This window comes from Suncus etruscus, chromosome 7 (genome assembly GCF_024139225.1).
Source record: "Suncus etruscus isolate mSunEtr1 chromosome 7, mSunEtr1.pri.cur, whole genome shotgun sequence".
Lineage (NCBI taxonomy): Eukaryota > Metazoa > Chordata > Mammalia > Eulipotyphla > Soricidae > Suncus > Suncus etruscus.
Window position 1 is genome coordinate 90460017 of NC_064854.1, and position 24160 is coordinate 90484176.

Below are 24160 nucleotides of genomic sequence, written 5' to 3' on the forward strand. Positions count from 1 at the left end.
GTGCCAGGAGTAATCCCTGAATACATCCAAAATATAGAAGATATGATAGTGCTATGGACCAGAGTGACAGTAGAATTGATAGGGTGCTTGCCTTGCAGAAAGTCAACCCAGATTCAATTCCCAGGTTCCCAGATGGTCTCCTGAACACTGACAGGAGTAATTCCTGAGTGCAAAGTCAGGAATAATCTGTGAGATTCTCCAGATATGATTTTAAAACCAAAATAAATAAATAAATAAAAACAATATAAAGAGTTGTACTTTAATAAAATCATCTAAAATAGTAGGTCTCAACTTTGGTCGTTTGTAGGAATCCTCTTCAAACAATACTAATACCTGTTATCACACCTAAAAATTCCTACTAAAGTAGTAACCTGGGCAATAGAACTTTCCAAAGAATCTCCTATATTGTACTACTGACATTTATAAACATAGTTATTGATAATTCTATAAGTACACAATTCCAGAAGTAGTTGAGAACCATTAAACTGAAGGAATATTGTTGCTCTTATCCCATATTAGAAACAATGACTAATAGACAAAAGAGGAAATAACCAGTATTGGTAAAAGATAAAAAGAACTCTAATCCATTATTGGTTAGATATAGAATAATCTCACTTATTTGTGGGACATAGAAAAAATAAATGGTAATAATATCTGGAGACAATAGAAATAAGGGCCCAGGGGACTGGTACATGGTAGGAAGCTTGCTACAAATAGTGGAGTGAGCAATACAGTTAGGGTGGAGAAGGGATCATTATGACAACGGTAGTAGAAACTGCTCCCTTTGGACATTAACTGACTGTTGAATGGAAATAAAGTGATATGCATGGTACTCCTTCTTCAACAATAGTGCAAACCACAAAGTCTAGAAGGAGGAAAAAGGAAAAAAGAGAGGAGGGATACAATACCTACTTCAGAGGCATGCACTGGAGAGAGTAGGAGGAATAGGACATAGGTGGTGGGAAATGTTCATGGATGAAGGGTAATGTATATAATGAGGCAGAAACTCAGTCATACACATATTTGTAATCAAAGTGCATAAGTAGAATAAAAAATATTGTTTGCCTAATGTGTATGAAAAAAATGTAGACTTCTCAAAAAATTCAAAGTAGAACTTCAATATAATCTAAACAGTCTACTTTTGGCATCTTCCCAAGATAATAATAAAACAGTAATTTGAAAATATTTATGTACATCTATATTTATTGAAACCCTATTTACAATACTTCAACATTGAAACAACCCAAATATACAACAATATAAATGGCTAAAGAAGATGTATATATCAAGCATGGCAAAGATTACCAAACTTAAACATTTCTGTGAGCTCTTCTGTAGAATCAACACAAAGGACATATAAAACTAAAACAGAGCATAGCTAATAAAGAAAGGTCTCGCTGAGAAAATTTACTGAAAAACACAGCTCTCATATCAGGAATACATATGCTGAAGATATGAGATTGGCACACATCACAAAAATGAGAACAATCAGTGCTGTCGGGGATGTGGAGAGTAAGGAACTCTTATCCACTGCTGGTGGGACTGCCGTCTAGTCCAACCACTATGGAAAGTGATATGGAGATTCCTCCAAAATCTGGAAATTGAGCTCCCATTCGACCCAGCTATTCCACTCCTAGGGATATACCCTAAGAACACAAGAATACAATATAAAAACCCCTTCCTCACACCTATATTTATTGCAGCACTATTCACAATAGCCAGGCTCTGGAAACAACCAAGATGCCCTTCAACAGATGAATGGCTAAAGAAACTGTGGTACATATACACAATGGAATATTATGCAGCCGTCGGGAGAGATGACATTTTCCTATACATGGATGTACATGGAATCTATTATGCTGAGTGAAATAAGTCAGAGAGAGAGAGATATGCAGAATAGTCTCACTCATCTATGGGTTTTAAGAAATATAAAGTCATTTTTGCAACAATCCTCAGAGATAATAGGAGGTCTGGAACTCCAGCTCACTTCATGAAGCTCACCACAAAAAGTGGTGAGTGAAGTTATAGAAATAACTACACAGAGATCTACCATAATCATGTGAATGAATGAGGGAACTGGAAAGCCTGTCTGGAGTACAGTGAAGGTGAGGTGGGATGGAGGGAGATTTAGGACATTGGTGGTAGGAATGTTGCACTGTTGAAGGGGGTGTTCTTTTCATGACTGAAACCTAATCACAATTATATATGTAATCAATATGTTTAAATAAAGAAAAAAGAAAAAAGAATACATAAAATGTGAATAAAAATATAAAGAATGAAAAGAATTAATGTAGAGAAAAAGTCATTGAATCATGGTAATTCAAAAGAGAGAAACAAAAAGTAGGAAAAGAGTGGTTCATAGAAAGAATAACTCAGAAATTATTCTGTAGAGGTAGACCTATTGCTATGATTTAGGATGCTGAAAGAATTTCAGGTAAAATAAAACCAAGGTGAATAATTCCAAAACAAATTTATTTAAAATTTAAAAAATAAAATAGACATGGCTACATAAAATAGCAAGAGCAAAGCCACAAGCACAAGATTCACATAAGTTCTCTCAAATAAAACTTTACTGACAAAGGAATGCAAAGATAGGTTCAAAATATTCAAGAAAAGGAACTTCCTAGATACCAAAAAATATAGTACAGTAGGGATGGCACTTGCCTTGCATTCAACCAACTCCTTCTTATCCCCCAGTACCACATACAGTCCCTCAAGCCCTGCCAGGACTAATTCCTTAATGCAAAGCCAGGAATAAATCCCATGCACTGCCAGATTGTGTCCAAAAAGATGAGAAAGAAAGGGGAAATAATTGGAGGGGTAGGGAAAGGAGAGGAAAAGAGGCAGGAGGATGGGAAGGGGAAGGGTGAGGTTAAGCAAGGTTAGGTGAAGAGAAAGGTGAGGGAAGAGGAGGGGAGGGCAGGAGATGCAAGGGAAGAACCTTCAACTAAAAGTTTTCACTGATTGAGTTAATCTCCAATTTGAGGTTGTGATAAAAGTATTCTCAGGTAAACAACAGCTGAAAAACTATTTGCCTCTAAACCATATCTATAAAAACGACCTATAATAAACAGAAAATAAGTCATAAACTTCACTAAACTAAAATTCTCATGTAAAAATGACTACATACATTTTAAGAGTTCAAATAATCAAATCGACATTTATAAACATATATGAACCAAATAAATGCAAAACAAAGTTTATTAAGTACCTGCTAGCAGAAAAGCCCTAAATGAAAAATTTGGAGAATTGAAAATAATAGGCATATACAGGATCCTCCACTCTCCAAATATCTGATAGGCCAGAGATTGGGGACACATTTTGAACGTCCCAGAATCACAAAAGCAAAGATCATATCTAGTATCTTTTCAGACTACAAAGAAAAAAAAAGTAAATGACAGTGCCATAAAGATAAAAAGTAATCATTAAAAAACTTCAAGAAGGGGGCTAGAGCTGTGGTGCAAGAGCTAGGGCATCTGCCTTGCATATGCTAACCTAATGCAGATCACAGTTTGATCCCTCAGCTTCCCATATGGTTCCCCAAGCCAGGAGCAATTTCTGAGCACATAGCCAGGAGTAACTCCTGAGCATCACCAGCTGTGGCCCAAAACAAACAAACAAACAAACAAAAAACCTTCAAGGAAGTCATACTATGTATGTTGCTCAAGCTATTATATAATATCAAAGAACTGGAAACACTCTAATAGCTTCTTAAAGTTGAAATTACTCAAGTATCAAAAATCGAACTATTAACTAAAAATAAAATTACAGATCAATAAAGTTCCTGAACAAAATCATTGTGAATCAAATTCAATAATTTATCAAAAGAACATACACCACGATCAAGTGCAATTCATTCTAGGAATGTAAGAAAGTTTCAATATGAGGATCCAGAGTGGTGATTCAGAGCAGTAAGGTGTTTGCCTTGCCAACACTAGCTTAGAATGAACCGTGGTTCGATCCCCTGGCATCCTATATAGTACCCCAAGCGAGGAGCGATTTCTGAGTGCTTAGCCATGAGGAACCCCTGAGTGTCACCAGGTGTGGCCCAAAGAAAACAAAACAAAAAATGGTTTAATATCAAATAATGCAATATATCATATTAATCAAAGAAAAGATAGAAACCATTTGACTATATTAAAAGATAGAGAGAAAGCTTTTGACAAGATTGAACACTCACTCATTAAAAATATTCAAAAAAGTGTGAATAGAGGGGCCAGCAAGGTGGTGCTAGAGGTAAGGTGTCTGCCTTGCAAGCGCTAGCCAAGGAAGGACCAAGGTTCGAACCCCCGGCGTCTCATATGGTCCCCCCAAGCCAGGGGCAATTTCTGAGCACTTAGCCAGGAGTAACCCTTGAGCATCAAACAGGTGTGGCCCAAAAACCAAAAAAAAATGTGAATAGAAATAACAGATATCAAAATGACCATGTTTATTTAAGACAAACCCATGAGCAACATCATTCTCAATGGTAAAAAAAAAAATTAAAAACCTTCATTTATACTTGATGTATATGACAAGGGTGCCCACTATCTTCAAAATTATTCAATATATTTTTAGAAAGTTATAGTAAGGAAGGGAGGAGGGAGGGAGGGAAGGGAGGGAGGGAGGGAAGGAGAGAGGGAGGGAGGGAAGGAGAGAGGGAAGGAGGGAAGGGAGGGAGAGAAGGAGGGAGGGAGGGAATGGAGGAAAGGGGGAGAGAAGGGAGGAGGGAAGGAAGGGAGGATGGGAGGGAGGGAGGAAGGAAGGGAGGGAGGGAGGGAGGAAGGGAGGGAGGGAGGAAGGGAGGGAGGGAGGAAAGAAGGGAGGGAGGGAGGGAGGGAGGGAAAGGAAGGAGGGAGGGGAGGGAGGGAAAGGAAGGGAGAGAGGGAGGGAAAGGAAGGGAGGGAGGGAAAGGAAGGGAGGGAGGGAAAGGAAGGGAGGGAGGGAAAGGAAGGGAGGGAGGGAGGGAAAGGAAGGAAGGAAAGAAGAAAGAAAGGAGGGAGGGAAGGAAGGAAGGAAGGAAGGAAGGAAGGAAGGAAGGAAGGAAGGAAGGAAGGAAGGAAGGAAGGAAAGAAAGGGGGAGGAAAGGGAAGGGAAGGAAAGGAAAGGGAAGAAAAGGAAAGAGAAGGGAAGGGAAGGAAAGAAAGGAAAGGAAAGGAAAGGAAGAAAAGGGAAGGAAGGAAAAAGGAAGGGAAGGAAGAAAAAGGAAGGAAAGGAAGGAAAAAGGAAGGAAAGAGGAAGGAAAGAAAGAAAAAGGAAGGAAAGGAAGGAAAAAGGAAGGAAAGGAAGAAAAAGGAAGGAAAGGAAGGAAAAGGGAAGGAAAAAGGAAGGAGAGGAAGAAAAAGGAAGGAAAGGAAGGAAAAAGGAAGGAAAGGGAGGAAAGGAAAGGAAGGAAGGAAGGGAAGGAAGGAAGGAAGGAAGAAGGAAGAAGGAAGGAAGGAAGGAAGGAAGGAAGGAAGGAAGGAAGGAAGGAAGGAAGGAAGGAAGGAAGGAAGGAAGGAAGGAAGAAGTTACCATATAACCCAGTGTTACACCTCTTGGTATATATGCTGAAACACAAAAAATTTATTTTGAAAAGATATATGCACAACTGTGTTCATTGCAATAGTCAGGATATGGAAAGAACCCAATTGTCCAATTTCAGATGAGGGGTTAAAGGTGTGGTATGTATACATATAAACACATGTACACAATGAAATGTTATGCAGCTATAACAGGGGTGGCAAACAAGTTCGACACAAAGAGCCAAAATTTTAAACTGTAAGACTCAGAGAGCCACACCACGCAGTGACCTGCCAAAACAAACACTCACACAAAAGCATATAATTTTAACAATAATATATTAAACACATATTGCATTTTGCCATTTTGAGTGAGGGTAAAAACCCTGCAGTGATGGTGAGGGTGTGCTCCATCCTCCACATTAAGAACTAACGGCAAGTTGTGACACAACATGTGACACATGGGTGTCCCTGCTCACTGGCCCGTGCAGTTATTTCCGAGAGAATGGGAGACCGGATGACGCAGCCTGGGGGCGGGACTCCAAGCTCAGTGATCTCTCCTCATAGGTCCCTCCTCAGAAGCAGCAGAACAAAATCCAAACTTGGCAAAGAGCCACAGTATGCAAAATAATAAGAGGCAAAGAGCCTCATTCATTTTGGCCGGGAGCCGCATGCAGCTCGAGAGTTGCGTGTTTGCCACCCCTGGTAAGAACAGGTGAATGTGTATCAAGTTAAGTGAAATTGAAATAAAAGGGAGAAGGACAAATATCAGAGATGATATCTTACTTCATATGGCCTGATGAGAGACAAAACACAAGTCAAGACATTATAAAGCCATGACAAATTTTTTACTTAAGATGATAAAAATTCCAATTACAAAACATTGTAAGAAAAATACTAAATGAAGAAAAGGGGAAATTATATAAGGTCATATAAGGAAAGTAGTAGAAGACCTTGAACACTTTGTGGTGATGAACATCCAGTAATTTTGTACATCAGTGCCATAACCATAAACACTATTGTAACCATGCAGCTAGACTATATTTTAAATATGATGTGTAAACATTGGAATACTATTCATCTAAAATAAAATATTAAATCTTGACTTATTATAGTTAAATAGAGTTAGAGAATATTATGTTAGGGAAAATAAGTCCAGACCAAGGGTAGCTATCAGAAAACCTGATTCAAGTAGTGTATAGAAAAAATTAAGCCAGTGCTCTAGAAAGTTAGAATGCAATTTTTCATGGCTAAAATAAGATTTTATGGATTTCATTTATTTAGAAATTGATTATTGTTTTTCCTCAGATAGTGTTCTAGTGTAAGTTTTTTTTTCTTTAGTGATTTTTGTTTTATGTTTGTATTTTGTTTTTGAGCCACTCAAAATGTGCTCTGTGCTCAACGGTCATGGCGAGCAGGGCTTATGAGGACATATTGGGTTGCTGGGAATCAAACCTGGGTTCGCCATTTGTAAGCCAACTGCCAGTACCAATGTACTATTCCTCAGACCTTTGCAATGAGTTTTAGAGTGCATTAGATAGCTTTGACTTGATATATGTATCCTTCAAGTCAATGATCATGAGTGATAAGACCCTTCAAAACCAAAAGAAATTATTTACCTTCTGGATCAAGTATTCATACAACCTCTGGGGTTACTAGATAATGCATGTAGCTTATACACAATATATAATTTATATATATTAATAATAACTGTTCAATTTTATTTACACAACTTTTTGGACTGCGACCTATTTTAATCAAATGTTTCTGTCAGTCAATGCATAATAGTCATCTTCCTTTTCTCTCACTGCCATTTTGTCCTATTACCCATAAGAGGGGATAAGAAAATGGTTTTATTTCTAAAAAGTGAATTTGAGATCTCTGAGAAATTTTTTATGTTCATTGTTCCTGCAGGTGGATCTGGCAGGATTGTGCTTGAAAGCCGGAATAAAGAATCTCAGCACAGTGTTTCTAATGACAGATAGTCAAGTGGCTGATGAGAAATTTCTGGTACTCATTAATGATCTCTTGTCATCTGGTAAGAGATGCTTTGTCCTTGAGTGTTATTGTTAAATTTTATGAGTTAAAATCATTTAAAGATGGTAACTTGTTCAATATCAGATAAGTAGGTTATAAAACTGAGTAGAGTTGGGAAGAAATTATAGCATGAAACTAATTAAGTATTTTTGCAGAATTGATGCTGGACCTCCTCTCTGAGATCTATTATTCTTTTTTTTTTTTTGATGCCCGTTTGATGCTCAGGGGTTACTCCTGGCTAAGCACTCATAAATTGTTCTTGGCTTGGGGGGACCATATGGGATGCGGGGGGATTGAACCGCGGTCCTTCCTTGGCTAGTGCTTGCAAGGCAGACGACATCTTACCTCTAGCGCCACCTCGCTGGCCCTGAGATCTATTATTCTTTCTGTGCAAATAATACATTATTTCATTTTTTCTTTATTTAAACATCTTGATTACAAATATAATTGTGATTAGGTTTCAGTCATGTAAAGAATACCCCCCCTTCACCAGTGCAACATTCCTACCACCAATGTCCCAAATCCCCCTCCATCCCACCCCACCCCCACCTGTACTCCAGACAGACTTTGGTGAGTACAGTTATAGAAATAACTACACAGAAAACTACCATAATACATTATTTCATGGTTCTGTTAGTGAAAATAGAACTAATTACTGGAAGCATGAGGCAAAGGGCCTAATGAAGAGATGATATTCTCTCCTCTAAATACAAGAGGAATTTGAGAATTAATATACTTTAGGTTAGTTGGATATTAGAATTAAGATACACATTCTGAGAATGTGTATAAAGAAAATTTAAACAATTAGGAATGATTAGACTACCAATTTAACTAATTAAGTATGCATAACTTTGTAAAAGCAAAGTAGAAGCAGATCTGATATAGAAAATCTCTGCATAGTTTTCTTTTGTTTTCAAATATATTCTTGTGGGCTGTCATTTGCCCTATGACTGTCAGGAAAAGAAATAAGACTCTAGAAGAAAGTTCAATACCTTACTGTTCTTATTTACTTATGAACTCAATGTTTCTCAACCACTCCAAAAATATATCTTGATATGAGTATATAATATTACATATAAGTATAGATAAGTATGAGGTTACCCTTCCCACAATGTTAATATCATACTCAACCACACCTGCAAGGAGTCTGCGGTTTGGAATAAAGAATATAAGTCCTGGCTGGGAGAGGAGAGGATAGAAAAAAAAGGCAGCAAGGAAGTCTGGGTAGTGGCTGAAAGAGAGACAGGCAGATAGAGTAAGCAGAAGAGCAGACAAGAAGCTGCTTGGAAAAGGCTTAGCATAGAAGCCACGTGAAGAAATGCACATGACAGTAGGGCCATGAAATCAAGCTGGCTGACTCCTGAAATTTTAATTGACTGCTTCTAAATTTCTTTTTTTTATTTTATTTTATTTTTTTTATTTTTTTAATTTATTTTTTATTTAAACACCTTGATTACATACATGATTGTGTTTGGGTTTCAGTCATGTAAAGAACGCCACCCATCACCAGTGCAACATTCCCACCACCAATGTCCCAAATCTCCCTCCTCCCCACCTAACCCCTGCCTGTACTCTAAACAGGCTCTACATTTCCCTCATACATTCTCATTATTAGGAAAGTTCAGAATGTAGTTATTTCTCTAACTAAACTCATCACTCTTTGTGGTGAGCTTCATGAGGTGAGCTGGAACTTCCAGCTCTTTTCTCTTTTGTGTCTGAAAATTATTATTGAAAGAATGTCTTTCATTTTTCTTAAAACCCATAGATGAGTGAGACCATTCTGCGTTTTTCTCTCTCTCTCTGACTTATTTCACTCAGCATAATAGATTCCGTGTACATCCATGTATAGGAAAATTTCATGACTTCATCTCTCCTGACAGCTGCATAATATTCCATTGTGTATATATACCACAGTTTCTTTAGCCATTCATCTGTTGAAGGGCATCTTGGTTGTTTCCAGAGTCTTGCTATGGTAAATAGTGCTGCAATGAATATGGGTGTAAGGAAGGGGTTTTTGTACTGTATTTTTGTGCTCTTAGGGTATATTCCTAGGAGTGGTATAGCTGGATCATATGGGAGCTCGATTTCAAGTTTTTGGAGGAATCTCCATATCGCTTTCCATAAAGGTTGAACTAGGCGGCATTCCCACCAGCAGTGGATAAGAGTTCCTTTCTCTCCACATCCCCGCAAACACTGTTTATTCTCATTCTTTGTGATGTGTGCCATTCTCTGTGGTGTGAGGTGGTATCTCATTGTTGTTTTGATTTGCATCTCCCTGATGATTAGTGATGTGGAGCACTTTTTCATGTGTCTTTTGGCCATTTGTATTTCTTTTTTGTCAAAGTGTCTGTTCATTTCTTCTCCCCATTTTTTGATGGGATTAGATGTTTTTTTCTTGTAAAGTTCTGTCAGTGCCTTGTATATTTTGGAGATTAGCCCCTTATCTGATGGGTATTGGGTGAATAGTTTCTCCCACTCAGTGGGTGGCTCTTGTATCCTGGGCACTATTTCCTTTGAGGTGCAGAAGCTTCTCAGCTTAATATATTCCCATCTGTTAATCTCTGCTTTCACTTGCTTGGAGAGTGCAGTTTCCTCCTTGAAGATGCCTGTAATGTCCTGGAGTGTCTTGCCTATGTGCTGTTCTATATATCTTATGGTTTTGGGGCTGATATCAAGGTCTTTAATCCATTTGGATTTTACCTTCATACTTGATGATATCTGGGGGTCTAAGTTTAATTTTTTGCAAGCAGCTATCCAATTGTGCCAACACCACTTGTTGAAGAGGCTTTCTTTGCTCCATTTAGGATTTCTTGCTCCTTTATCAAAAATTAGGTGATTGTATGTCCGGGGAACATTTTCTGAGTATTCAAGCCTATTCCACTTATCTGAGGGCCTGTCCTTATTCCAATACCATGCTGTTTTGATAACTATTGCTTTGTAGTACAGTTTAAAGTTGGGGAAAGTAATTCCTCCCATATTCTTTTTCCCAATGATTGCTTTGGCTATTCGAGGGTGTTTATTGTTCCAAATGAATTTCAAAAGTGTCTGATCCACTTCTTTGAAGAATGTCATGGTTATCTTTAGAGGGATAGCATTAAATCTGTATAATGCCTTGGGGAGTATTGCCATTTTGATGATGTTAATCCTGCCAATCCACGAGCAGGGTATGCATTTCCATTTCCGCATGTCCTCTCTTATTTCTTGGAGCAGAGTTTTATAGTTTTCTCTGTATAGGTCCTTCACATTTTTAGTCAAGTTGATTCCAAGATATTTGAGTTTGTGTGGCACTATTGTGAATGGGGTTGTTTTCTTAATGTCCATTTCTTCCTTATTACTGTTGGTGTATAGAAAGGCCATTGATTTTTGTGTGTTAATTTTGTAGCCTGCCACCTTGCTATATGAGTCTATTGTTTCTAGAAGCTTTTTGGTAGAGTCTTTAGGGTTTTCTAAGTAGAGTATCATGTCATCTGCAAACAGTGAGAGCTTGACTTCTTCCTTTCCTATCTGGATTCCCTTGATATCTTTTTCTTGCCTAATCGCTATAGCAAGTACTTCCAGTGCTATGTTGAATAGGAGTGGTGAGAGAGGACAGCCTTGTCTTGTACCAGAATTTAGAGGGAAGGCTTTTAGTTTTTCTCCATTGAGGATAATATTTGTCGTTGGCTTGTGGTAGATGGCTTCAACTAGATTGAGAAAGGTTCCTTCCATTCCCATCTTCCTGAGAGTTTTGATCAAGAATGGGTGTTGGACCTTATCAAATGCTTTCTCTGCATCTATTGATATGATCATGTGGTTTTTATTTTTCTTGTTATTGATGTTGTGTATGATGTTGATAGATTTACGGATGTTAAACCAGCCTTGCATTCCTGGGATGAAACCTACTTGATCATAGTGGATGATCTTCTTAATGAGGCATTGAATCCTATTTGCCAGGATTTTGTTGAGGATCTTTGCATCTGCATTCATCAGCGATATTGGTCTGTAATTTTCTTTTTTTGTAGCATCTCTGTCTGGTTTGGGTATCAAGGTGATGTTGGCTTCATAAAAGCTATTTGGAAGTGTTTCCGTTTGTTCAATTTCATGAAAGAGTCTTGCCAGGATTGGTAGTAGTTCCTCTTGGAAAGTTTGAAAGAATTCATTAGTGAATCCATCTGGGCCTGGGCTTTTGTTTTTCGGCAGACCTTTGATTACCATTCTAATTTCATCAATGGTGATGGGGGTGTTTAGATATGCTACATCCTCTTCCTTCAACCGTGGAAGATTATAAGAGTCCAAGAATTTATCCATTTCTTCCAGGTTCTCATTTTTAGTGGCATAGAGTTTCTCAAAGTAGTTTCTGATTACCCTTTGAATCTCTCTCATATCAGTAGTGATCTCTCCTTTTTCGTTCCTAATACGAGTTATCAAGTTTCTCTCTCTCTCTTTCTTTGTTAGGTTTGCCAGTGGTCTATCAATCTTGTTTATTTTTTCAAGGAACCAACTTCTGCTTTCGTTGATCTTTCGGATTGTTTTTTGGGTTTCCACTTCGTTGATTTCTGCTCTCAACTTTGTTATTTCCTTCTGTCTTCCTATTTTTGGGTCCTTTTGTTGAGCATTTTCTAGTTCTATTAGCTGTGTCATTAGGCTACTCAGGTAAGCTCCTTCTTCCTTCCTGATGTGTGCTTGCAAAGCTATAAATTTTCCTCTCAGTACTGCTTTTGCTGTGTCCCATAAGTTCTGATAGTTTGTGTCTTGATTGTCATTTATTTCCAGGAACCTTTTGATTTCCTCCTTGATTTCATCTCGGACCCACTGGTTATTGAGTATGAGGCTATTTAACTTCCAGGTGTTAAGGTTTTTCTTCTGAGTCCCTTTGGAATTCACAAATAATTTCAGAGCCTTGTGGTCAGCAAAGACAGTCTGCAAAATTTCTATCCTCTTGATCTTATGGAGGTATGTTTTATGTGCCAGCATGTAGTCTATCCTGGAGAATGTCCCATGTACATTGGAGAAGAATGTGTATCCAGGTTTCTGGGGATGGAGTGTCCTATATATATCCACTAAGCCTCTTTCTTCCATTTCTCTCCTCAGGTCTAGTATATTCTTGTTGTGTTTCAGTCTGGTTGACCTATCCAGTGTTGACAAAGCCGTGTTAAGGTCCCCCACAATTATTGTGTTGTTATTGATATTATTTTTCAGATTTGTCAACAGTTGTATTAAATATTTTGCTGGCCCCTCATTCGGTGCATATATGTTTAGGAGAGTTATTTCTTCCTGCTCTTCATACCCCTTGATTAATATAAAATGTCCATCTTTGTCCCTTACAACCTTCCTGAGTATAAAGTTTGCATTATCTGATATTAGTATGGCCACTCCAGCTTTCTTATGGGTGTTGTTTGCTTGGATAATTTTTCTCCAGCCTTTTATTTTGAGTCTATGTTTGTTCTGACTATTCAGGTGCGTTTCTTGTAGGCAGCAGAAGGTTGGATTGAGTTTTTTGATCCATTTAGCCACTCTGTGTCTCTTAACTGGTGCATTTAGTCCATTGACGTTGAGAGAAAGAATTGTCCTGGGATTTAACGCCATCTTTATTTCAAAATTTGGTGTGTCTTTTGGGTAGTCTTGTCTTAGATTAGGTCTTTCAGTTTTTCTCTTAAGACTGGTTTTGTGTCTGTGAAGTTTCTGAGCTGTTTTTTGTCTGTGAAACCATGTATTCTTCCGTCAAACCAGAAAGTGAGTTTTGCTGGGTATAGTATTCTGGGTGAAGAATTCATTTCATTCAGTCTTGTTACAATATCCCACCACTGCTTTCTGGCATTGAGTGTTTCTGGTGACAGGTCTGCTGTAAATCTCAGGGAAGCTTGCTTGAATGTGATTTCCCCTTTTGATCTTGCTGTTTTCAGAATTCTGTCTCTATCTGTGGGATTTGTCATTGTGACTAGGATGTGTCTTGGGGTGTTTTTTCTGGGGTCTCTTTTGGTTGGTACTCTTCGAGCATGCAGGATTTGATCACCTATATTCTTTAGCTCTGGATGTTTCTCTTTAATGATGTTCTTGACCATTGATTCTTCCTGGGATTTTTCTTCCTGGGTCTCTGGGACTCCAATGATTCTTAAGTTGTTTCTGTTGATCTTATCATAGACTTCTATTTTCATCTGTTCCCATTCTTTGACTAATTTTTCCATTGTCTGCTCATTTGCTTTAAGTTTTTTGTCCAATCTCTCCTGCTGTATGGAATTGTTATGTATCTCATCTTCCACAGCACCAAGTCTATTCTCAGCTTCTGACATCCTGTCCCAGAGCTTATCCATTTTGTCATTCACTTCGTTTACTGACTTTTTCAGGCCTGTTAATTGATATGTTATTTCAGTTTGGAGTTTTGTGATTTCTGTCTTCATATTTTCTTGGCTCTTATTAGTGTTCTGTTCAACTCGATTCATGGTTTCTTTGAGTTCTTTGAACATATTCCATATTGCTAGTCTAAAGTCCTTATCTGAGAGGTTGATTAGTTGGTTGGCCATTATCTGGTCATCAGAATTGTCCTCTTCATTCTCTATGTCTGGTGCTGGCCTGCGTTGTTTCCCCATTGTCACACTTGTGTTTTGGGTTTTTCTACGTGTTGTTTTTCTACGTGTTGTGGTGGTATTCATTGGCTATATGATGTAGGCAGCACACTTCTCTGGCTCCGCCCTTTCTGGATGGGCTGACTTGTCTCTAGGGGAGGGGAGTCCTCCGTGGGTGAAGCCTCACAGTGGATCAAATCTTAGGCCCAAGCATTCAACAGAGAAGACAGTCCGAGGAGGAATGCTTGCTTCTGTGTTATAGCTCAGTTCTTAGTGTGATTTTTTCTTCTTGTTACGATGGTGTTCTTTTCTTAGAAAGAGCGCACGGCAGTGTAGCGAAGATGAGCGGCCGTGCTCTGCTGGAGCCTCTTTTGCCCCACTCCCAAGAGTTTCACGCAAGAGGACAGTAGAGAAACATTTACACGGAGCACTCACAGTTGGGCTGCACTGGGCGGGCGCAGATTCGTGGCTTTTCCCTGCCTGATGTCCCAAACAGGGCAGCTGGCTTCTGCGAAAGCCCGCCGGTTTTCCGCTTCTAAATTTCTATGTCATTATCCTGAACCTTCAGACCCATTGGCTTAAGGGGTAAAGGTGCCATGCTGAGAAAAGCCTCACCCCAGATGCATGGACATTAGACTTTACATATTAATTTAAAACAACAAATGGCACTTGAACACGAACACAGAACCTAAGAAGCAGAAGATCTCAACAATAGTGAGTGTCTTGACACTGTTGGTAGTTACCGTTTTTTCAAACTGGACTGAAAATGGAGAGCCTAGAATTTTGAAGCACATGGAGCCTGATCTGAATATGGCTGAGACACCTTCAGGCGGAAGGTGGGCAGTGATGGCGAGTGCTGAAAACTTGGAGGACCATTCCAAAGGCCCCCGACCTTTCTTCTACCAAGGTTGTCTTTTCCGAGGACCTTGGCCTCTCAATTTGTAGAAACGTATAGAGTTCACCGATTGGGAAAAAACCAAAGAGAAAGCTCCATTGGAAGGGGTCCTACAGCGTTCAATACAGATTCTGGCCAGATGACTTATTTCAGCTGCTCTAAAATCTCAGACATGCTATGGCAGCGGTGAGTGTGCATCCAGAGACAAACATTTATTCAGTGAGTTGCAGCAGGAGCACTCCCTGCAGGCAGGCAGGCCGGGTCAGCACCCGCTGAGCCACTTCTCAGTGGCCCCAGCCAGGGACACTTGGGTTCCATGGAGATAAACCGTGATACCACCTGTGTACCCTGGGGATTAGCCCCCAGGCTCACCAGCTTCTGGACATCATGATGATGAAGAAAAAGAAGATAGAGAACACAAGTCCAGTGAAGCCCAATGAAGAAGCTGATTTCAAAACCTCCTGCATCTTAACTATGTTTCAGGTTAATTTCTTGACCCTATGTGTATCAATCATTGTCTTACTGGTTAAAATGTGTCTTATCTGTATGATATTACTATTTTGTTCTAACCCCGACTGCAAACAAAAAATTTTATATCTAACTTTATTGCTTTAATATTTGTTTGCACAATTCTGGGAAAATGCATGTTAGAGTTTTGAAGGTTCTCTGCTATCCTAGTGAATTTTTCCCAATTACTACAATATTTTATTGTGTATTTTATGTAGCAGCTTATTTTCAAACTGTATTATCTGCAAAAATCTTCTTGTGATTTTGTTTAGAGGAGTTTATAAAAAACAGTAGGAAGTTCTAGACATATTAATACTCTTGGTGTAATAGTGCTAAGATTTGCAGAAAAGTTTTAATGTTTATGCTCAGAGAAGTCTAAGAAAAAATTGTGATATGTATAAGATATGGAAAATATTTATTGTTTGAAAGGAATTGCGTACAATGTAAACTTTGGATGCTTTGGGTTATATTAGAGTTCCTCTTTTGGTGGAAAACAAAAATAAAAGTTCTGTAACTTTTCTCAATGTTTTTTAAACACAAAGAAGGAATAAATGTGAGGTTACTCCTCCCCCAATGCTCTATGTTAACATCACCTGGATAGTCAGACCCACCCACACCTGGAAGGGATCTTTGGTTTGGAGTAAAGAGAACGTGTGGCCTGGGGGGAAGGGAAGAGAAAAAAGGCAGTAGAGAAAAAGGCAGCAAGGACGGACGTATGGAGATGAGAGAGAAAGAGGGAGAGAGAGAAGAGAGGAGAGAGAGAAAGAAGAACAAGAACAAGAAGAAGAAGAACAAGAACAAGATGAAGAACAAAAAGAAGATGAAGAAGAACAAGAAGAAGAAGAACAAGAACAAGCTGAAGAACAAGAACAAGCTGAAGAACAGAACAAGAACAAGATGAAGAACAAGAACAAGATGATGAAGAACAAGAACAAGAAGAACAAGATGAAGAACAAGAACAAGAAGAACAAGAACAAGATGAAGAACAAGAAGAACAAGATGATGAAGAACAAGAACAAGATGATGATGAAGAAGAAGAAGAATATGAAGAAGAAGAAGAAGAAGAAGAAGAAGAAGAAGAAGAAGAAGAAGAAGAAGAAGAAGAAGAAGAAGAAGAAGAAGAAGAAGAAGAAGAAGAGGGAAAGATGAGAGAATGAAAAAGAGGGAGAGAGAGAAAAAGAGGGAGAGAGAGAAAAAGAGGGGGAGAGAGAACTGCCATGGAATAAACTGAGCTGATTCATGAAACTTAAACTGACTGCTTGCAAATTAATTTCTCTGTCATTACTACCCTATGTCTTCATAACCATTGCCAAAAGACCGAGAGGCATTGTGCTGAAGAAGGCTTCACCTAGACACATGACTTTAGGCTTTTTGGGGGGAGGCACACCCGGTGACACTGAGGGGTTACTCCTGGCTATGCACTTAGAAATCGCTCCTGGATTGGGGGACCATATGGGATACTGGGGGGTTAAACCATGGTCTGACCTAGGTCAGTCATGTGAAAGGCAAATGCCTACCGCTTGTGCCACCATCTTGACCTCGACTTTAGATTTTTTTAATATTAATTTAAAATGACAGAAAAACATACCTAAGATATTTATAAAAAAAATACAATATATAAAAGAAAACAATACTATGTATTATATATTTATATAAGTGTGAAATGGGATATTTATGCAGTTATATTTGCTTTAATTAAAGGGGAAATATGCTTTCCTTGATCTTAAATAAAATTCTGCATCTACATAACTAATTCTGGTTAAGAAATTAAATTAAGTAAACAGATGCTCCTGAATAATACTGTCTGCTTTTACTGCACTTCAGAAAGTCCATTTGTCTACAGTCCCTTACCTGGTTATCTAACTGAATTTCTCTTTTGCTCATAAGGCAAGTGCCATAATTTAAATAATATTTCTTTAGTCTATCCCATATCAAAACCCATTTCATGCCCTGTAATCCTTAGGAACTTTACTGCTTTGGGATTATTGTCTGCTTAAAATTATGTGTCCTATTGCCCAGGTCATTTTATTGTAACTTGGCAAAGATTCAGTTTTCTAATTACACTTCATAATTATTGCAGACATTATGCCAATTTTTAAGAGTGGTATAAAACAATTACATATGGTTTTTATTTTATTATGATAGTAATCTTAAAATTAATATGTACCATTATGCTATGGCAAAGATTATTCTGTGAAATATAGCACTTTTGTCCAGATCTTGCACAAATTTTCTTTGAGCAGACTTTTGGAATTCTAGCATTATGAACATTACACAGACTCCACATTTGCACCTTATTTTGCTTTTGTTTGTGAAGCAAGATAGATTTTATAGGATGACATTTACTTAAAAATATGAGAGAGAAAAAATAATACATGTTCAAGAGAGAACAAAGGTTTCTCCAAAATAAAAAAGGCCAGGATCAATAGTTTAAGGGGGAATATTACTTAAGAGAGCAAGACAATGTAATGTTTTTTATAATCCAAAAGTTGTCCCATGCTTATACTTTTTCTCCTAAAATCTGTTATTGCTAGTTTTCCAAATGCCATTTTTTAACTCTCCCCATATACTGTAACAGTATTTCACCTAACTGTTGACACACTTTTCATTATTTTACTGAATTAAACAATCCTCCCACCCTGAAGCTGTGTCATCCAAATGGCTAACTTATAAAATAGCAAAACATATAAAATAGTATTTTCAAAGATCCTATTTTGGGGGTCTTAGAGCAAGTACTGACCTATAAGGTGCTTTATATGTATTCAGCCAAACCAGGTTATATCTTAAGAACAGCATATTTTCCTCTACACATCACTAGGAGTATTCAAGAGCCTGAGCACAGAGCCAAGAATAAATCCTATATATATATATATATGTGTGTGTGTGTGTGTGTGTGTGTGTGTGTGTGTGTGTGTGTGTGTGTGTGTGTGTGTGTGTTTGGCACATAAACAAATAAAAGAAAAAATCTTTAAAGATTATAGACATGTTGCCATGTGTAGTTCACCCTGTACTCAATCAAATGTACATGCTTATAAATTGGTATGAGATATAGAAAATGTTGCACTTTCAACAACTGAAATTTTATTTCTCAAATAAATATTTTAAATATAAGTTTAAAAAACCATTTTTCTCATGTTCAAATAAATTTCTGGAGCCCTATCCAGTGAAAAATATACACCTGCTTCAAAATCATGAAATGTCAAATTTGCATTTTTCTTTTCAAGACTTTCATGTATCAAGGACAGAGTCATAGTACTCAGGGAGAACAATTGGTTTGCATGCAACTGAAAAAAGATTAGATCCCTGGCATCCTATTTTGTTCCTTAACATCCAAGGATTGATTCCTGAGTGCAGAGCCAGAAGTACTCCCTGAGTTTGACCAAAAAATAAAAACAAAGAAACAAAAAACTTTCTATAAAATATTTGTATACACATATTAAAGATAAAATATAATAAAATATTTACTGTTCTCTCTAAATAATCCTCCATTTTTCTCTAACCACTAAGGTCTAATTTTTAGTTAGAAATTGGCTACCAGGGTCTGTGAGGTTTCCCGGGGCCACACAGGGGTTCTTGGATACAAAGGGTGAACATCCTACAGTGGTACCTCGGTGCTCAGTCACACGAGGCACCATACTCTGCTTGAACCATAAAAATGGCCATATAAAACTCTTTAACATACCCTTTATCCCTAGATTATGCCTTCTTTTAGGACCTGAAGGACATGACCAGCCAGATCACTGAAGCAACAACCGTGACCTACAGAGTTTTACCACAGAGCCTAAGCATTGAACACATTCAGCCAAACTAACATGCACTTACTCTTATACCTTCCCTTCTCATTACTTCATATTTTTGTTGTGGTTGTTGTTTGACTGTTGGTTTGTTTTGTTTTGTTTTTCCTACTCTCTCTTCTTGTCTCCCTCTTCCTCCACCTTCTCCTTCTCACTATCATCAATTCAACCTATGTCCAATAAAGATCACACAGTTACCCCCTCCTATAGGAAAGGAAAGCTGACATATAGGGCGCTGTGGACAATACCACAAAGGGTAAACACCTATATAGATAGACCTCATGAACACAATGGTCAGTACTCGAGACACAAAACCTATACATATCCAAAAGTTGAACTATTAGTTTCCTTTCCTTACAAGTACTATACTTACCTATCTTTCTGTTCTCAGTGCACCTCTTGCCCTCCTGGCCTCTCTACATTAATATACACCTAAACTAACTAACGTCTATATGTTTATATGTGAGCAGGAGCACACGGAGATAGGAATCCTCGTTAAGGGACAAACCTATACCACAAACAACCCATACCTATACCCTATATAACCCCTCTCATATACTACCCCTTCTCCCTCCCCAGAAATCCGGCTATCCCTTCACCCCTCAATCCCACCCCCGATATCCCCACCACATTATAACACTCTACCCTCAGTTCTTAATCCATTAGGCATCAAGACCGACCTCCTACCCCAACAAGCCAGTACCCACTACACAAGTGAAGAGACACCCACCCAAACTCTCACCTCGTTCCGGCAAGAAAATACAACCAACACCCCGACTGACCCATGCAGTGCGGCCCTCCTAATCACCTCTCTCGAGTGTGAACTGTGGCTTGATACCGGAACTAGCTCTAAAGGACCTTCACTGCAAGAACTCTACCCAAGACCTCTCTGCCTGGACCCCATACTTCACAAGGAAATCTCAAAAGACAATGGGGAAGCCTGTATTTTCATCATAAATATAGACCTATATAACACTGCCTCTTATCCTGTTTCTCCCCAAATGTAATCTCCTGTATCACTTTCTCCCTTTTCTTTGTTTTTTTTTCTTTTTCCTTTCTTTTTTTTTTATCCTTGTTCGGTTTTTTGTTTGTTTTTGTTTTGTTTTAGTTTTTGTTATTTGATTTGATTTGTTTTTGTTTCTTTTGGGTCACTTCTGGTGGCACTCGGAGGGTGGTCCTGGCTCTATGCTTGGAGATCGCCCCTGGTGGGCATGGGGGAACCATATGGAATGCCAGAATTTGAGCCATCATCCTCCTGCAGGAAGAACAGACGCCTTGTCTCCATGCTATTTCTTCCAGCCCCACTTTACTCCTTTAATTACATCTTTTATTTAATTTTTTAAAGAAACTCTTTTTTTCTTTAGATATATGTGAGCATATATATTCCTAGTTTTTGTCGGGTGTCTGTTTTCTTCTCTCTCCACCTCTAAATCCACCAGCAATATAATGTAGCACCACTTCTTCCTGCAAAGACATATTAAACAAAGGGGAAATTTTATGTGTAAAAACTAGCTCTTATCTACTAGGGATAAGAACTCATACTCATTTACAACACAGGGACATCTCCCACCCTGAACGTATGTCATGTAGAAACAACTTAGACTTCAAGGAACTAGACACTGACTATCCAGCCTTGACTCCTGGACCCCAGAAATAGAAACGACAGACTTCTCCACAACAGCTCCAGGAGCTCAATCCCCTCCAGGGCATGCATAATGCTGCTCTGACATCAACAGGTGCCAGTGCTAAATTGATAACCTGACAACGAGGAAATGGGAACAACTTGATCTAAGAGCAAGTTGTCCTTCCTCATCAGCCAACGATAAGACAAAATCAGAAAATGTGTCACCCTTTGATCTGTGCAAAAGCCAAGATTGCTATATACAGATGACTGGATGTTACAACCAGGATGGGACAGTTCACATTCAGGGACCAACAACAACAACAGCATCAAAAAGCTTTAGCCTAGCTTTTGGTCTATGATCTGTTTAACAAACAAGAGCTCCAATTCCAGAGGTCTGACTGAGACAACCACAATTGAACATACTTCCAGAAACATAACGAAAGACTTTATCCCAGGCTCCATCCTAGGAGCAACATAACGACCAAGACCACCAACTATAGAAGATGGATTAAAACGACACTGAAGAAGCAGAATTGCTAGAACCACAAAGAAAGATTCCATCATAAGCTCCATTCTTTGAGCTGCACAGTCACCAAGATCTCTAGAAACAGAGAGGTCTGATTTTACCATCCATGACGAAGCAGAAGTCTTCCATACACCACGAAAACACCAAGGGGAGAGTAAATGATCATGCAAGGAGTCTATAGTTAATCTCATGACAGTACACTTCAGGGGGGGGGGGAGAAACCCTGTATCTCCTCGGCCAAGGGAATTCCCTCTATAATATCCCCAATAGTACTGTGCCTATGCAGGGGGGAAAAAAAGAAAAGCACAAAACAATCATTTTTCTACATGTTTATTTATCGATTGATCAATTTTTTGACGTCTTTATATTTGTGTAAAGATTGAAGTTGATGTCTCCAATATTATTTTATTTTATCTTATCTTTCTCTTTCTTTTTGCATTCCGGCATGAGATGATTTTAGAACTGAGACTGTTGTGTGGTGCTTGTCTTTATTGCTGTGGTGCTCACTGGATATTTAATTTGATATTTCTTTCTGCATTGTCGTGGTGTCAATTGTCTTTTTCACATCCTCTCTCAAACTGAGGTTGAAATCATCTGGAAGGACTCCGCCTATTTTCAGCATATTTGCCTTTTATTTTCTCTTATTTTGTACCCCAATTTATTGCTTTTCTTTCCTTCAAACAAAACCACATAACTCGATTTATCTAGCTCCACTTCTTAAAGAGGGGGAAACAGGGGAGGACACCAGGACGAAACAGATATATGATGACTAATAGTGAGCAGGACAAAGAGGGGACCACCTACTCTAGCAGTCCAGGGGGTGATGGTGGGGTATATGGGTTGCAGAAGGGGAACTGGGATGGGGGGAGGACAAATTTGGTGATGGGTATTCCCCTGATTCAATGTTGATATGAACCTAAAATACTACTGTGAAAGATATGTAAGCCATTATGATCAAAATTAAAATTAAAAAAAAAAAAGAAATTGGCTACCAGTCAAGATATAGCTCAGGGAATCATCAGAATCTTCACACCATCTTAATTTTTCACTTCATAGGGCTGTGCAATTACCGTACTTTTGTAAATATCACAATAGAAATTACGAAGTTATTATAGGTTACATTGTCATTAAGTTATCCACCTCTTCTTATCTCATCCTATTAAGTTTTATGAAACTGAACAATGTGTAAATTTTACTGTTTAGGTTCTTTAAAGAATCCATGCTAAAGTTCATCTTATTTTTTCACACTTTTTTAATTGACAGTTTCAGCTTTCAATTTCTTGACACCATTTTTAAAGTAATATATGATATAAATCTATCACATTAATCTTACTTTTGGTTACTAGTCATATATATCAAAACCTATTAAAATTATATCTTTCAGAATAATAAGCAAAATACTTTAGTTTTTTTTCTTTATTTTTGGGTTACACCTGCTGGTGCTCAGGGATGATGCTGATGTTAATGCTACCTAGGTCTGCACTCAGGATTTTTTGCTGGTGGGCTTGGGGGATGATATGGGATGACAGGGATTAGCCCAAATTAGCTATGAGCAAGGAAAGAACTATATGTTCTGTACAATCACCTCAGGCCCAGAAATACTGCACTGTTTAAAACTGACCTAAGTTACTGGTTTAAGTAATGAAACATACATAAGAAACAGGGTAGTTTTCAGATCAGGAACAAATGATTGCATTGTTTCATATCTCTTGGCTACCAAAGTTGCTGGTGAAATTATGCATAAATTTATGCTCTTTTTTAACTAAAATATTTACTTGTTGCTATATGCTTATTGTTCTGTTATGACTGTAATGCATATATAACTATAATAAAATTTATGTATTTAAGAAATTCTAAAATACATTTAAAATTTTTTTTGGTCTCTGTACCAACTCAGGGACAGCCTAACCCCAGTTTAGTCTAGAGAGATAAAATAGAATCATTCCCTTGCTTATGGGAATAGAAGTTCTGCCTCTAGACTTCCAGAAATTTATGAGACTACTTTATTAAATTACCTACTAACAAGACTTAGTTAGCTTCCTCACTTACATTTCCTATAAAATTCTTATTTATGCTATATTTGAATGTGTTATACCCTATTGGAATTTTTCGCCAACTCTTTTGTTTAGTTGACTCCAAGATATTTGAGTTTGTGTGACACTTTTATGAATGGGATTTGTTTGCCAAAGGAATCTAGTAATTTGTTGGAAGGTAGAATGCATTTTCACCAGATACTGTATTTCAAGGTACTTAATAGGGTATCTTTAGTGTAGAATCATAATTTCTATTTTTAAAGAAAAAAAATCATGATTGCATCCCAACTGGATAGAAGAGAAAGAAATTTATCCACATGGACCAAGGGTTTAAATATCCCTGGAAACCCATAGTCCTGAATATTTTTAAGTCTTCAAATGTGGAAGTAAACAAGCAAGCAAGGTTATACAATCAAAATTGTAGTTAAGGTTGTTGTGGCTTTGAAGAACAAAGTGTTTTTCACTAAACCTATTTGTTTCAGGTTATAGGCTTTAGTGATTCTGTCGCATCCAAATATGTAAATATTTTCTACCTTGTTTTCACTTATTTTTATGACCATAAATCTTCATCACCTTGTTTTTCTCTCTTAAGTTGCTCACAAATCCTTATCAGTTATTTTTTGCTCCGAAGATTCACTAAATTTTTCTCACTCTAATACTCTTTATAAGAAGTTGCATTATTTTCATTATTTTATTTTATAGGTGACACATTCTACCCTACA

At 38.0% G+C, this 24160-nt stretch overlaps 1 protein-coding gene across 1 annotated transcript in view; it reads left to right on the plus strand.

Moving 5' to 3' along the window:
• Positions 1–24160, plus strand: part of DNAH9 (dynein axonemal heavy chain 9) — a 704007-nt gene that overhangs the window by 390518 nt on the left and 289329 nt on the right. The window contains exon 45 of the mRNA XM_049776731.1: positions 7395–7518. Within this exon, the coding sequence (XP_049632688.1) occupies positions 7395–7518 (124 nt within the window). The remainder of the gene's footprint in view (positions 1–7394; positions 7519–24160) is intronic.